The following is a 16,047-nucleotide window of genomic DNA, read 5'->3' on the forward strand; positions in this document are numbered from 1 at the left end:
CCTGGGGTCACTCAGTGTGTCCCCAGATAAACAAACAAACAAACAAACAAATAAATATATATATAGATATTGTAGGTAATATATATGATTATAGATTAATTAAAATTATTACGAATCATTATGAATTATAATATATATAATAGATTATATATGTTATAGATAAATCAATATATTTTATTATAATTATATATTTTATTATTATATGTTTATTATATTTATTATAATATATAGATAATATGGAAATACAGATTATAGATTAATTAAAGTTAATTATTATTAATTATTATGGATTATAATGTATATAATATATTTTATATATTATCGATACATAAATATAGATATTATAGATAACATAAATATATAGATTATAAATTAATTATAATGAATTATTATTAATTGTAATATATAATAGAATATATATTATAGATAAATAAAGATTAAAATAAATCTAGATTTAAAATTAATCTAAATTTTAAATTTAGATTTAAAATAAATATAGATTAAGAAAAATGAAATATCTAAATTTATAAATAAATTCAGGACAGAGGGAGCAGAGGCAATACCGAGCCGTAGTTTAACGTGTCCAGCACAAGCCCCGTCCCTTTCCCTGCCCCGTGGAGCGGAGGAAAGGAGGGAATTGTTCTTACCCCGGGAATTGTCCCACCCCGGTGGGACCGGGAGCCGCTGCCGCCGCTCCCCGCTCCGCTCGCCCGGGATCGCGGCTCCCGAGAGCAGCGGGGGAGGAGTGGCCCCGGCCCCGCGGGTGTCACCGGAGCCCCGCCGGTGTCCGGGAGCTCCCCGCGCGTCAGAGGGGCCGGGCCGGGGCAGGAACGGACATCGGGGATCCTGCGGCGGGGCTGGGCACCGGGAATGAGCCGGGAACAGCCCGGGATGGGCACCGGGAACGAGCCGGGATGGGCACCGGGAATGACCCGGGATGGGCACCGGGAATGACACAGAATGGGCACTGGGAATGACCCGGGATGGGCACCGGGAATGAGCCGGGATGGGCACTGGGAATGACTCGGGATGGGCACCGGGAATAACCCAGGATGGGCACTAGGAATGAGCCGGGATGGGCACCGGGAATGACCCGGGATGGACACCGGGACTGCTCCGGGATGGGGCACTGGGAATGCCCTGGAATGGGGCACCGGGCATCGGGAACGACCCGGGATGGGCACCGGGAGTAACCCGGGATGGGCACCGGGCACCGGGAATGCACCGGGATGGGGCACCGGGAATCCTGCCGGGATCGGGCACCGGGTCCGGGATTCCGGAGCTCTGGGGCGCTGTCCCCAGGCGGTTTCGGTCCCCGCTGTCCCCGGGGCTGTCCCGGGATGCTCGCTCTCTGTCCCGGCAGATCCGGACGGGCAGTGCCCCTCTCTGTCCCTCACCACTCCTGTTTCCCCAAACCTCCGACCCCCGGCTCCGTGATTTCCCTCCCAAAGCCGAACCGGCTCCATCCCTCACCCAGGACACGGAGATCTACCGCGGGGAGAGGGAATAAATCCTAAATGCATTCCCACATAAATCTGCCACATAAACCCGGGGCCATTCCTCTGCCAAACCTGCCCCAACCCCCAGACGAGCACATTCCTGCCGGGAATGTGAGCACTGAAGCGGGATTTTGGAGCATTTTCGTGGATTTGGGGAGCGGAGGGCAGCGCGGCGGGGCCGGAGCGGGGCAGCAGCACCCTCTGCTGCGGGAGCGCGGAGCTGCCGCCGCGGGAGCGACCCCGTTCTTCCCCTTTTTTCATTTTTTCCACCTCTTTTTCTTCATTTAACCCTTTCTGTGCAGTTATCTGTTCCTTTCCCTCCGCCTCCTCGCTGCCCCGGGCAGGATCTCCCGGATCTCTCTGCAGATGTTTTCCCCAAATGTTTCCAGTTCTGAGCCAGCAGGAGCGGGGGATTGGTTAAAAACCCCAATCCCTTCTGTCTCACTGCTCTTTCTCACTTTTCCTTCCTTTTGATTTTTATTCTTCTTTTTTGCTATTTTTCTGTCTCTTATTATTTTAATGGGTTTTTTTAGTTCTTTCCTTTTCCTCGTTTTCCTCTTTTCTCTTGCTTTTTCTCCTCCTACCTTTCCCTTTTTGACTTTTCAATTTTTTATTCTTATCCATTAACCCATTCTCTTCCTCTTCCTCTTCCTCTTCCCATTTTCATCTTCCTTTTAATCTTCCTTTCCCTCTTCCCCTTTTCCCTTTCCCTTTCCCTTTTCCTATTTTCCTTTTCCTATTTTCCTTTTCCTCTTTTCCCTTTTTCCTTTTCCTCTTTTTCCTTTTCCTTTTCCTCTTTTTCCTTTTCCTTTTCCTTTTCCTTTTCCTTTTCCTTTTCCTTTTCCTCTTTTCCCTTTTCCCCTTTTCCCCTTTTCCTCTTTTCCCTTTTCCTTTTCTTTTCCTTTTCCTCTTTTCCCTTTTCCTTTTCCTTTTCCTCTTTTCCCTTTTTCCTTTTCCTTTTCCTTTTCCATTTCCTTTTCCTTTTCCTTTTCCTTTTCCCATTTTCCTTTTCCTTTTCCCCTTTTCCTTTTCCCCTTTTCCTTTTCCCCTTTTCCTTTTCCTTTTCCTTTTCCTTTTCCTTTTCCTTTTCCCCTTTTCCTCTTTTCCCTTTTCCTTTTTCTTTTCCTTTTCCTCTTTTCCCTTTTTCCCTTTTCCTTTTCCTTCTCCTTCTCCTTTTTCTTCTCCTATTTTCCTTTTCCTCTTTTCCTTTTCCTCTTTTCCCCTTTTCTTTTTCCTCTTTTCCCCTTTTCTTTTTCCTCTTTTCCCCTTTTCCTTTTCCTTTTCCTTTTCCTTTTCCTTTTCCTTTTCCTTTTCCTTTTCCTTTTCCTTTTCCTTTTCCTTTTCCTTTTCCCTTTTCCTTTTCCTTTTCCTTTTCCTTTTCCTTTTCCTTTTCCTTTTCCCTTCCCTTTCCCCTTTCAGGACCTGGGACAGCTCCGGCCCCGCCCCTCCCCGCCGGTGGGCGTGTCCCGCGCGCGAGTGGGCGTGTCCCGCGCGTCACTGGGCGTGCCCCTCTCCCCGCTATAACAGCGCATGCGCGGCCGCCCCCTCAGCAGCCGGTCCAACATGGCGGCGGTGCGGGCGCTGCGCGGGGCCGTGAACGGCGCCGGGCCCGGCGGGCCCCGCGAGCAGGCGGCGGCGCTGACCCGCGACTTCCTGTCCCAGCCGCGCCTCAGTGAGTGCGGGCCGTGCGGGGGAGCCCGGGGGGCTGCGGGAGGGGGGATCCGCCCGCCTCGGGGGCGCAGCTCCGGGCAGGCCGCAGCGCCGGATCGGCCGCCCGCTCAGAGCAGCCCGGGCTCGGGCTGTAATTAACACCGTGATTAACCCGGGCGGATGGGTTTAACCCGTCCCGTGTCGTTCTGAAAAGCCGTGGTTTGTTCCGGGAGCTGGGAGTGGTGGGGGTGGGATGGAGTCTGTGTTTAACAGAAATTGAGAAATCGCGTGAAAAAGGGGAAATGCGGGGCTCTGGTGAAATCCCTTTGCGGCAGCGCGGTGCGGAGAGATCAGAGCGCGTGAAGGTGTTTTTGCTGGCTGCAGTCCCGCAGAATGGCTTTACCTGGCCCCGAGTGGCAGCGGGGCCTGCGGGGCTGCCCTGGCTCACGGAGCCTTTGGGAGCCAAAGCCGTCACTGCAGCTCCGGGCTTTTCCAGGGGCCGAGGCTCCTGGCAGGGCTGGGGCCGAGGTGGCTCCAGCGTTTTCCGTGGAGATTCTGGATTTTCCCTGAGCTGGGGGTGGGGAATGCTCCGGGCTGCTTTGCTTTGCCGCGGAGCTGCCCGAGAGGCTGATTGAGGAAGGAGAGCTCACGAGGCAGTCACGGGGTGAATGCCTCACCCGGGGTCAGCTTTTCCATTCCCTCTATCCTGGTCCCATTGCTGATTATCCCAATCCCACTCCCTGTTCCCATCCCCTAGATCCCAATCCCATCCCCTAGATCCCATTCTCACTCCCATTCTGTGTTGCCATTCCCATTGCCACAGTCCCAATTATCCCAGCCCCATTCCCTGTATCCCCTTCCCAATATCCCAATCCCATTCCCTGTTGCCAACGCCATTCCCTATATCCCAGTTCCCAGCCCCATTCCCTGTATCTTGATCCCATTCCCTGTGTCCCATTCCTATATCCCAGTCCCATTCCTGGTTCCCAATCCTATTCCCTGTTGCCATTCCCAATGCCATTTCCAGTCCCTCTCCCAGTTCCCATTCCCTTTATCCTGGTTCCTTGTCCCATTCCCTGTTCCTGTTCCCAATGCCATTCCCAATCCCATTTCCTATGTCCTGTTTCTAATCCTATTCCCCAATCCCATTCCTAGTTCCAAATCCTATTCTCTGTGTCCAGGTTCACATTCCCCATTCCCAATGTGATTCCCCATTCCTAATCCTGCTCCCAATCCTATTCCCTATGTCCCATTCCTTCTGTCCTATTCCCATTCCCTGTGTCCCGTTCCTAATCCCATTCCTCGTTCCCAATCTGATTCCCCATTCCTAATCCCATTCCCAATCGCATTCCCTGTGTCCTGTTCCCATTCCCAATCCCATCCCCGTTCCCAATCTGATTCCTCATTCCTAATGCTGTTCCCAATCCCATTCCCCATTCCAATCCTAATCCCAATCCCATTCCCCGTTCCCATTCCCCCCCGGAGCCGTTTCCTCCTCCCGGCTGCTCCTCGTGACCCTCAGGGGGCTCTGACTCAGATTTCCCTCTCTGGGGCTCAGCTGATGCCTTTTCCCTGAGCTGACAGCAAAATCCTTCCTTGGAATCACGGAATCATGGAATGGTTTGGGTTGGAAAGGACCCAAAGCCCACCCAGTGCCACCCCTGCCATGGGGACACCTGCTGCTGTCCCGGGGGACACAAACCCCTCCAGCCCGAGCAGGGAATTCCTGTCGTGGGGAGTGAGCACTGGGATCGTGTCAGTGTCACCTGCAGGGAGCAGGGAAAGTGATCCAAGAATTCTGTCATGGAGAGGGAAACACTGGGATCGTGTCAGTGTCACCTGCAGAGAGCAGGGAAATGCTCCAAGAATTCTGTCATGGAGAGGGAAACACTGGGGTCACCTGCAGGGAGCAGGGAAAATGCTCCATGAATTCTGTCATGGAGAGGGAAACACTGGGATCACTTCTGGGAGCAGGGAAAATGCTCCAAGAATTCTGTCATGGAGAGTGAACACTGGGGTCATGTCAGTGTCACCTGCAGGGAGCTGGGAAATGCTCCATGAATTCCTGTCATGGGGAGGGAAGCACTGGGATCACCTCTAGGAGCAGGAAAAATGCTCCATGAATTCCTGTCGTGGAGAATAAAGACTGGGATTGCCTCAAGTAGCAGGAAAATACTCTATGAATTCCTGTCATGGAGAGGGAAACACTGGGATCACTTCAAGGAGCAGGAAAAATGTTCCATGAATTCTTGTCCTGGAGAGGGAAATACTGGGATTACAAAAGTGTCACCTGTAGGGAGCAGGAAAAATGCTCCATGAATTCCTGTAGTAGAGAATAAACACTGGGATCATGTCAGTGTCACCTGCAGGGAGCAGGAAAATGCTCCATGAATTCCTGTCATGGAGGATAAACACTGGGATCACCTCTAGGATCAGGGAAAGTGCTCCATGAATTCCTGTCATGGAGAGGGAAACACTGGGATCGTGTCAGCGTCACCTGCAGGGAGCAGGAAAAATGCTGGACACCCAATCCTGTCCCTCATCCTCCTTGTGGAGCTCCTAATAAACAGAAATCAGGTCCCAAATCTGAGCCTGGTGGCAGGGATGGAGTGGGAAATGGGATGTGGGCAGGGATGGAGAGGGAAATGGGATGTGGGCAGGGATGGAGTGGGAAATGGGATGTGGGCAGGGATGGAGTGGGAAATGGGATGTGGGCAGGGATGGAGAGGGAAATGGGATGTGGGAAGGGATGGAGAGGGAAATGGGATGTGGGCAGGGGTGAAATGGATTTTTGGATGTTCCTGAGGAAGTGCCTGACTCCTGCCTTGTGTTTTTTGCAGCTTACAAAACCGTGTCGGGTGTGAACGGGCCCCTGGTTATCCTGGACCAGGTTAAGGTAAATTCTCAGCTCTTCATGGAGATTTTGGGGGGAGAGTTGCCAGGAAAAGCTGGGAAAGGTAAAGTCCAGACTGCTTTGGAGTTCCCCAGAGCCATTTTGGTACATTTCTGACTGCTGGGATGAATGGGAGTGTGGGAATTCCTCTAAGGCAGGAGGGGAGGGAGAGTTCTTGGGGAAGGAAGGAAGCAGAGTTTGAGTTTTACCAAAGCCCTGGAATGCTGATGCAGTTCCAAGCTGAAGTGAAGTGTTTGCTTTGTTCCCAACCTTTCTGTTTCCACATCAGTGCCCTGCAAAAGGAAGCTGTGGAAACTCCTGGCTTCTTTTCAGGCTGCTCTTAAGGGCAAAGCTGCTGCAGGTATTAATTCTTGTGCAGAGGCTGCACCGGAGCTTTCTGCCACTATTTGGAGTTTTTAGAACTGATTCTGGCAGCTCCAACCATCCAAATATTATTTATTCCCACAAAAATAGCTTTAACCTGGGTGATTCCATATCCTGGGCAGGCGTTTGGTTCTGTGGATGAAATTATTCTTAAAACCTGAGTGGTTTGCAGGCTGGGAGTGGTGATTTTTGTTTGCTGGCTGGAGTTTGATGCCTTCTCTGCCCCCTCAGTTCCCCAGGTACGCCGAGATCGTGCACCTGACCCTGCCCGACGGCACCAGGAGGAGTGGGCAGGTGCTGGAAGTCAGTGGCTCCAAAGCTGTGGTTCAGGTAGGAGCAGGAGGCTCTTTTCCCCTCACTGATTAATCAGGATGAGCCCCAAACCAAATCAAACCTGTCAGGAGATGTGTTCTTTTTCAATGGAAACAGCAAATCACCTGCTTGCTCCCATTGCAGGTGGCATCGATAACTTTAGGAGATTTCTGGCAGTGCACAGTGACAATTTTATTTCCATCCCCCCTGGATGTATTTCCATCCTCCCCTCGATATATTTCCATCCCCCTGGATTTATTTCCACCCCACTGGATTCTTTTGCTGCTGGATTAAAGGAATCCCCAGGAATTTGCAGTGTTGGGTTCCACATCAGCCCTGTGCTAAGTGGGTGCTGGTGTTTCTCCTAAAAAGCTGTTTCTTGTTCACATTATTGCATCTGAAGGACTTGGCAGGAGGAAACACTTGAGATCAAAGGAGCTGCACCAGGTTTGGTGTTGTTGCCGATAGAATTATTTATTTTTTTTTTTTAAATCAGGGTTTTGTGGTGTTTTCTACCAGCTCTTGAAGCTCTTTCCAGAGCAGCTCCTGCTTTGTGCCCTGGGGCTGCAGGTGAAGCAGCATTCAGGAGGTACTTTGTGGAGCACAAAACTCCTGTCCTGTGATTAATTTTTCTTTTTCCTGCTGCATTTGCAGGTATTTGAGGGCACTTCAGGGATTGATGCCAAGAAAACCTCCTGTGAGTTCACCGGGGACATCCTGCGAACCCCGGTCTCGGAGGACATGCTTGGTGAGGATTTGCCTGTGGATGTGAGCAATGAACAGATTTATCCAAAATCAACTGCTTTTCACAATAATTCTCCTTTTTATTGCTGTTTCCTATAGGCAGAGTGTTCAATGGGTCAGGAAAACCCATCGACAGAGGCCCCATTGTCTTGGCTGAGGATTTCCTGGACATTATGGGTTTGTTTATAATCCTTTTCTGAAGGGGAGGTAAAGTCAAACCTGGTGTGTTTCAGCTTTCTGAATTTATATATTTGAACACAAGGGCTAACTCTATGTATTAGAACACAAAATCTAACTTGGGAGGAGCTTCATCTCATTTTTGAGTATGTGTATGGCACCAAATTCTAATTAAATTACCCAAGTGCAGGGAGATAAGGGAGCAGAAAATTTTCTGCAGTGTTTGAAAGATGCTCTTTGTTACTTGTAGACTTAATTCTACAACACCTAAAGGTGAAAAGCTGATAACCTGGCAGGGTTTTAAATCATTCTTACCACTGACATGAACATTTAACAGCAGTCCTGGGCTCTGGAAGGCTCAGTGTGACCAGGTGCAGCTGAAGATCTGTGGGTGTCACAGTGGGGTTTGTACCCATTTATCAGGGTGTTTGATAAAGCTCCCAGCATGTCCAGGGAGTAACATTGTGTTCTCTCCAAAAATCCCACAGGCCAGCCAATCAACCCCCAGTGTCGGATCTATCCAGAGGAAATGATCCAGACTGGGATTTCTGCCATAGATGGCATGAACAGTATTGCCAGGGGCCAGAAAATCCCCATTTTCTCAGCTGCTGGGCTGCCCCACAACGAGGTGAGGCCTCAGAGCTGCTCTGAACCTTGTGGGAGCCAAAACCAAATTTAATTCTGGGCTGTGGGACAGCATCAGGTGCAAACCCTGGGATATTTCTTGCCTAGATTGCTGCTCAGATCTGTCGCCAGGCTGGCTTGGTGAAGAAATCCAAAGATGTGATGGATTACAGCGAGGAGAACTTTGCCATCGTCTTTGCTGCCATGGGGGTGAGCCCACGGTGCTGGGGGAAGGTGGGGCTGGAGGAATCAGAGAGATTCTGAGAGTGGCTGAAGCCTGAGCAGCTTTTGTATGCGTGGAATTAAAGAATGGGTGAAAATCCCAAAGGCTGGAATCTGCCTCAGGAACAGCTGTGGCTGCCCCATCCCTGGAAGTGTCCAAGGTTGGATGAGGCACCCTGGGATAGTGGGAGGTGTCCCTGCCCATGGCACTGGAGGGGTTTTTGGGGTCCCTTCCCACCCAAACCATTCCATGATTCCAGCAAAGTGTGGCTGATCAGGATAAAATATCTCAGACTTGCTCTCCAGCCTGGAATTCCCGGAGTTCCTCACTCTGGGAGTGTAGAGGACCCTGATGGATGGAGATCTTTGCTGTGGGTTATTAATGAGCTCACCAGCCCTTAACTGGCTGGGAAATGTGCCAGGTCAAGCCCAGAACTGTGCTTTAGGTGAACATGGAAACCGCTCGCTTCTTCAAGTCGGACTTTGAGGAGAACGGCTCCATGGACAACGTGTGCCTGTTCCTGAACCTGGCCAACGACCCCACGTGAGTGCCACTGCCTCGGGGGAGGACAGCCCAGCTGGGGGCATGGAGCCTTGTGGGGGCTTTGTGCAGCTGCCACTTGGGGTGGGGTTTGGTGGCAGCAGTGCTGCAAGTGAGGTGCTGGTGGAGCTGCAGGTGCAGTGCTGCTGGTGGAGCTCTGGGTGAAATTCTGGTGGAGCTGCAGGTGCAGTGCTGCTGGTGGAGCTCTGGGTGAAATTCTGGTGGAGCTCTGGGTGAAATTCTGGTGGAGCTCTGGGTGAAATTCTGGTGGAGCTGCAGGTGCAGTGCTGCTGGTGGAGCTCTGGGTGAAATTGTGGTGGAGCTGCAGGTGCAGTGCTGCTGGTGGAGCTCTGGGTGAAATTCTGGTGGAGCTCTGGGTGAAATTCTGGTGGAGCTCTGGGTGAAATTCTGGTGGAGCTCTGGGTGAAATTCTGGTGGAGCTCTGGGTGAAATTGTGGTGGAGCTGCAGGTGCAGTGCTGCTGGTGGAGCTCTGGGTGAAATTCTGGTGGAGCTGCAGGTGCAGTGCTGGAGCTGCAGATGCTATGTTGCTACTGCAGCTAAAATGCAGCTCCAGGTGCAATGCTGGTGCAGCTCCAGGTGCTATGTTGCTTCTGCAGCTAAAATGCAGCTGCAGGTGCAGCGCTGGAGCTGCAGGTGGTGCCTGGCAGCTCCGTGTGGCCCCCAGGTGTCCCTGGCAGGTGACAGCAGTTGTGTTGCAGCATCGAGCGCATCATCACGCCCCGCCTGGCGCTGACCACGGCCGAGTTCCTGGCCTACCAGTGTGAGAAGCACGTGCTGGTCATCCTGACAGACATGAGCTCCTACGCCGAGGCTCTCAGAGAGGTGGGTGGGCCTTGAGGTGTTAATTAAATTAGTGTGTGTGTGTTGGCAGAAAAGGGTGCTGTGAAGTGAGGAGCCAAGCTGCTGCTCGAGCTGTTGGAGTTAATATTCGTTGGGAAGGTTGGGAGTAGCCAGGGAAGATTTTAGCTGATCCTGGTTGGCTGGGATTTATTTCTCTGGTGGAAATTCCACCCCTGGAAGTATCCAAGGCCAGTTTGGACAGGGCTTGGAACAACCTGGGACAGTGGGAGGTGTTCCTGCCATGGCAGGGGTGGGTCTGGATGATATTTAAGTTTCTTTCCACCCCATAACTCCATGAATCAGCAGTTTGATACCCTGATTCTGGAATTGCCTTGTCCTGTCACACAAGGCTGTGCTGCCAAACACCTGAGCGGGGTTTGTGTGGCTGCACTTGCCCTAAGCCTGGGCAGACAGCAGCTCCCTGGGCTGGGTGTGGCTCCCTGAGGACGTTTTGTGGCTGCCCCAGGTGTCAGCAGCTCGGGAGGAGGTGCCTGGGCGCCGTGGCTTCCCTGGCTACATGTACACTGACCTGGCCACCATCTACGAGCGCGCGGGGCGCGTGGAGGGCAGGAACGGCTCCATCACCCAGATCCCCATCCTCACCATGCCCAACGACGGTGAGTCACAGCCAGGGCCTGCCAGGGGCTGCCCTGGGGGCACCCAGCAGCACAGGAGTGCTCTGGCCTTTAGGTTTCCTTCTTATTGGCTGCTTTCTGGTAAAAATGCTTTGCCCTTTGAGGGCTCAGCCTTCAAGAGCACTTGGGCTTTGTGGAGGGAATAATTGCTGAAGTCACCTGGCAACAAAAAGCTGCAGCTCAGTGCTAAAATGGATATAAAAGGGCTGAAAATTTTCAAAACTTTTTTTTTTTTTCACAGATATTACTCATCCCATCCCTGACTTGACTGGATACATCACTGAGGGACAGATCTACGTGGACAGGCAGCTGCACAACAGGCAGGTGTGTGCCTCAGCTCTCACGAGGTGCTTAGGGTTATTCTGATTTTTAAGGATTCCTGTTAATTCTGGGTGTTTCCCCCCAGATTTACCCCCCCATCAACGTCCTGCCCTCCCTGTCCCGGCTGATGAAGTCGGCCATCGGCGAGGGGATGACCAGGAAGGACCACGCAGATGTGTCCAACCAGCTGGTGGGTACAGAACCCCTCTGGGAACAGGGGCTGCCCAGCCTGGATCAGCCAGGATCCAGAACGTTCCTGAGCCTGCTTTAATGCCTTGAGTGTTCAGTGGGAGGTTTTGAGTGTGACGAGGAATTGTGGATGGTTAGAGAGGAGGGAGCAGCTGAGCTGTGGGTGTTCACCTGGAGAGACCTCAGAGCCACTTCCAGGGCCTGAAGGGAGTCCAGGAGAACTGAAAGAGGATTTGGGATGAGGGGTGGAGGGACAGAACACAGGGAATGGCTTCCCACAGCCAGAGGACAGGGACGGATGGGATATTGGGAAGGAATTCCCAGAGGAGCTGTGACTGCCCCTGGATCCCTGCAGTGCCCAAGGCCAGGTTGGGCTAAGCTGGGACAGTGAGAGGTGTCCCTGCTGTGGCAGGGGTGATGTCTGAGGGCCCTGTCAGCCCTGCCAGGGTCCCTGAGCCCTGTTCCCCTCCCAGTACGCCTGCTACGCCATCGGCAAGGACGTGCAGGCCATGAAGGCCGTGGTGGGGGAGGAGGCCCTGACCTCGGACGATCTCCTGTACCTGGAGTTCCTGCAGAAGTTTGAGAAGAACTTCATTGCTCAGGGTAAGGCTGGCAGCAGCCCCCAGCGGGGCAGGGCGCGTGCCAGGGCGTTCCCTGTGGCCCTCCCTGCCCCACGTGCCCCCGGGCTGTCCCTGCAGGGCCCTACGAGAACCGCACGGTGTTCGAGACCCTGGACATCGGCTGGCAGCTGCTCAGGATCTTCCCCAAGGAGATGCTCAAGAGGATCCCCCAGAGCACGCTGGCCGAGTTCTACCCTCGGGATGCCAAGCACTAGCCTGGCTCCCCGTGCCCCTGCTCCGTGGTTTGGTTTCCTTTTCCATGTGTTGGTGTTTCCCTGTCGCCCTCCCAGCTCCGCCCAGCAGCAGGTGACACTTGTGGCAGTGTTCCCACTGAGAGCAGTTTGGAAAATATCCCTTCTCCCACAGCCTGCATCTCCAGGAGGATGCTCTGAAAATGTGCAATAGCCACCACGAGGTTTGGGCTTTGAAATGAGCCTTTTGTGGGGTTCTCAAGGCTGAGCATGGCCAGAAATTGCAAACCTTCACTTTGAAACCATGGGGTAAAAAACATGAGAGAGCAAATGTGACTTGCAGGACAACATTCCTTGGTGAAAAATGCAGGTTTTTAACCAGGGCTGCACATTCTGAAAGGGTTGTGTGAACTGAGGATGTGGAGGTGACACTGGGGACTTCCCCACCAGCAAAGGTGGAAAAGTCCTTGTCCTTTCAGAGGACAAAGGCCAGTGAGGTGCTGCCTGAAAGTAGCAGGATAAAGCTCAATTATTGAACTGCAGGTTTTAAATTGAAGTTTGCAGGGTAAATTTCCTCCTTCCCCCTTTTCTGGTTGGATTCTGGAGATGCCAGACAGAACCAGCAGCTCAGTCTGGGCTCAGGAGTGTCACCAGAGCTGCTGGTGGTTCAAGGCTTTGTGCTGCTGCTGAGGGGATCCTGAGAGGTGAAAACCAACCTAAAACCTGGCCTAGGTCTGCTGCTGTGAGCTCAGCTTTTAAACCATGGCCTGTACACACAAAGCAACAGGAGTTAATAATAAAAAGGCAGCTTTTAGTGTGAGAGGATATTTCCAACCTGCTCCAGGTGTGCTGGGCCCAAGCCCTGGCTGGAGCTGTTGTGGTTTGCACTCCAGGCACAGATTTGCCTCAGCCCTGAGCTCAGCATTCCCAAACTCTGCAATCCTGGCTGGGCAATTCCGTGTTGTTCCTTTTCCAGCGGGTTCAGCCGAGGCTCTGGGCCCACTGCTGCTGCTGCTGGCACAATTCCATGCTTTTTCCAGGCTTTCCTGTAGTCTGAGCTCTGGGCTGGCTCAGCAGGGCATGTTGCACCTCCCTGCACGTCTGGGAAGGTGCTAACATGACTGGAATGTGCTAATTCCAGCTTTCCCTGACGTGTCCATGTGCAGTTCTCTGGTTTGTTCCGTGTTCTCTGTGGCTGCAGCAGCGATTTTCTTCCAGTGCATTCCACCCAAAGCTGTGTCCAGTCTCTTTTTCCCGAGGTCAGGATGGGAGGGCAGAAGCGTTGGCATGAAAACACTTCAATGTAGAAAATCTCTAAATAAATTAAATATGGAAGGTGTTGAACAAACGGGAGCTTTTCTGGGGGTGAAAATTCACTTGGGCTGTTCAGCAGGGTGTTCCTGTCCCTGGGAATGGGCATGGAGCAGCTTCAGTGGGGATTAAGGGTCACTGGAGCCTCCCCCACATTGTCCTTGGAGCCTGAGGAGGAGGAGGGTCTGACCTTCAGCCCCAGTCACGGGGAAAGGCTTTGCAGGAATGTGCAGGGAATGTGATCCCTGTGTCCTCACCTCCCTCCCTCTGTTCCTGGGGGAGGCTTGGAAACCTTAAACTGCTGGAAAAGGAGCTTCAGGCCCCACTCTGGCTGGGATTTTGGGTGTGATCAGCAGTGGGGTGGGGGTCAGTCAGTGCCCCCAGCCCCTTCATCAGCCCTGGGCAGCTTCCAGGCTGAGGATAGACCCTGGCCCAGCTGGGGACAGCCTGAGCCTGCACAGGGCCCTGGAAAACCTGCAATGGGCAAACCAAAGCCAGGAATGCCCAAGTCAAACCTGGAAATGAACAAACCAAAGCTAGGAATGGCCTAAGCAAAAGCAGGAATGAGTAAACCAGGAATGACCAAACCAAACTCAGGAATGGCAAATGTGGGAATGGGCAAACCCAGGAATGACCAAACCAAACTCAGGAATGGCAAATGTGGGAATGGGCAAACCCAGGAATGACCAAACCAAACTCAGGAATGGCAAATGTGGGAATGGGCAAACCCAGGAATGACCAAATCAAGCCCAGGAATGACTAAGTCAAACCTGGGAATGACCAAACCAGGAATGAACAAATCAAACCCAGGAATGGAAAACGTGGAAATGAACAAACCCAGGAATGGGCAAAACCAGGAATGACCAAACCAAACCTAGGAATGGGCTGGGCAAAAGCAGGAATGACTAAACGAGGAATGACCAAACCAAACTTAGGAATGGCAAATGTGGGAATGAGCAAAGCTGGGAATGGGCAAACCCAGGAATGACCAAACTAAACCCAGGAATAGCAAGCCAAGGAATGACTAAGTCAAACCTGGTAATGACCAAACTAGGACTGACCAAATCAGGACTCAACAAATCAAACCCAGGAATGGAAAACGTGGAAATGAACAAAGCCGGGAATGCCCAAACCAAGCCCGGGAATGATCAAACCAAACCCAGGCATGACAAACTCAGGAATGATCAAACCAAGCCCGGGAATGGAAACCCAGGAACCAACAACCCAAATCCCGCTTTGGTTCCTCTCCCCGCAGCCCCTGGGGCTCAGCACGGCCTTTCCTCGGTGCTGCGGGCTGAACAAAGGCTTTGTGGCTGTCCGTCTGTCCCTGGCAGTGCCGTGACAGCTCCTGGCACGGCTGTGTCGCGGCTGGGGCCGGGGGACAGCAGGTACCGGCTCAAAGGGCCGTGCTGCTCTCGCAGCTGCCGCGCCTTTCCGGGCCGGCTGCTTTTTTAAATTCAGATTTTTGATCCCATAATGAGTAACGAGCAGCGCCCGGGGGCTCAGCCCCTCGCCGAGGGATGGCAGCCGGTCCCTGCCACGGGCACACGCCAGCTGTCCCCTGGCTGGGACGGGAGGGGAGGGGACAGCCCGGGCGGGTCCCGCCTGCCCCGGGGGTGGCAGATGCGAGGCAGGGCCAGCACCGGGCTGGTGGCACAGCGGCCGGGGCTCATTTGCACATCAAAAGCGGCGTTTTGCTCCCCAAAGCCGCCCTGCGAGCGCGAGGTGCCTCCGGGCAATTCCCGGTCCCAGGCAGCGCCGCGGAGGAGGATTCGGGTTCGGGTTTGGGTTTGGGTTTGGGTTTGGTTTGGGGATGCCTCTGTCCCGCACACAGCCAGACACGCGTGCGGTGCCGCGTTTAAAGGAGATGCAAATCGGCTTTCTCCGCTCCGGGCTGATTTGCATGCGCTCATTACGCTCATTAGCGCAACGATCGCGCTGCTCCCGCGGCAGCTGGAGCGGAGCAGGGACCCCCGGGCCGGGCCGTGCTCCGGCTGGGCTCGTTCTCCCGTTTGCCCCCCAAAACCAGCCTGGCTGCCTCAGCCTGGTCGTGCTGAGCCTGTCCCCGAGGGTGCTTTGGCTCCAAAAAATGATTTTCCCCTGGCCTTGCTGCTCCTTCCTGCTCTGTCTCCTGCGGGAGCAGGGTCCCAGCTGTCCCGGGGATCTCCCAGGACAGGACCAGTTCACATCCTGGTGCTCTCCAAGGAGCATTTCACATCCTGGGGCTTTCTCAGGACCAGTTCACATCCTCGTGCTCTCCCAGAAATTCACATCCTGGTGCTGTCCCCTGCCAGGTTTGTGCCAAGGCTGGCACAGCTCAGCCACAGTTTCAGGAGGGGTTTGCTGGAAAATGGGCAGGATCATCACCCGCTTTTGGGAGAAGCAGCCCAGAGCCCTCAGGGCTGGGATTTTGGGTCGCCAGTGAAGAGGTTTTGGCGCTCCTAAGAATTCCCTGGGGTGTTTGTGCCCTCGGGGGTGCTGCTGTCCCTGCTGGCCCTGGCCTGGCTCCTCCTGGCCCTGCTGAGCTGGGCTGTGACCTCTGAGGGACAGAGATGTCCCCTGGCAGTTCTCCCGGGCAGAGCTGGGGGCTCAGGGCTCTCCTTGCTGCTGCCTTGCCTGGATTCCCGGGAAGGAAGGGCTGGGAAGGGCTGGGCTGGCTGTGACAGGAGGGACCCTCAGGCACAGAGCCCTCATGGCGGGGAATTCCTGTCCCCTCCTCCCCAGCGGTTCCAAAATAAACTAAAAATCAATAAACTCTAAAAACCAATTTCCCTCACTCCTGGGGCAGCAGGAGCACAGCCAAATTTCCCTGGAAAGCAGCAGCAGGTGCCAGGTGCCTGTTTGGGGTGCCCAGATCCACCCCCTGCAGGCA

General features: G+C 53.2%; 1 protein-coding gene across 1 annotated transcript; it reads left to right on the top strand.

The window, feature by feature from the left end:
* The first annotated feature begins 3,013 nt into the window (after window positions 1-3,013).
* Window positions 3,014-13,212, top strand: ATP6V1B2 (ATPase H+ transporting V1 subunit B2). Its single transcript, XM_064400389.1, has 14 exons — window positions 3,014-3,171; window positions 5,990-6,045; window positions 6,658-6,756; window positions 7,393-7,486; window positions 7,582-7,659; window positions 8,148-8,287; window positions 8,392-8,493; window positions 8,952-9,049; window positions 9,767-9,890; window positions 10,375-10,525; window positions 10,785-10,867; window positions 10,950-11,054; window positions 11,527-11,656; window positions 11,752-13,212. The coding sequence occupies exons 1-14, from the start codon at window positions 3,030-3,032 to the stop codon at window positions 11,886-11,888; spliced, it is 1,539 nt and encodes a 512-aa protein (XP_064256459.1). The 5' UTR covers window positions 3,014-3,029; the 3' UTR covers window positions 11,889-13,212.
* The last annotated feature ends 2,835 nt before the right edge of the window (window positions 13,213-16,047 follow it).

Source organism: Passer domesticus, chromosome 28 (assembly GCF_036417665.1).
Source record: "Passer domesticus isolate bPasDom1 chromosome 28, bPasDom1.hap1, whole genome shotgun sequence".
Classification (NCBI taxonomy): domain Eukaryota; kingdom Metazoa; phylum Chordata; class Aves; order Passeriformes; family Passeridae; genus Passer; species Passer domesticus.

Coding starts and splice junctions, on each gene's coding strand:
- ATP6V1B2 (XM_064400389.1), top strand. CDS start 3,030: ATGCGCGGCCGCCCCCTCAGCAGCCGGTCCAACATGGCGGCGGTGCGG. Junction 9,050..9,766: donor AACCTGGCCAACGACCCCAC/GTGAGTGCCACT, acceptor GTTGTGTTGCAG/CATCGAGCGCATCATCACGC. Junction 9,891..10,374: donor ACGCCGAGGCTCTCAGAGAG/GTGGGTGGGCCT, acceptor TGGCTGCCCCAG/GTGTCAGCAGCTCGGGAGGA.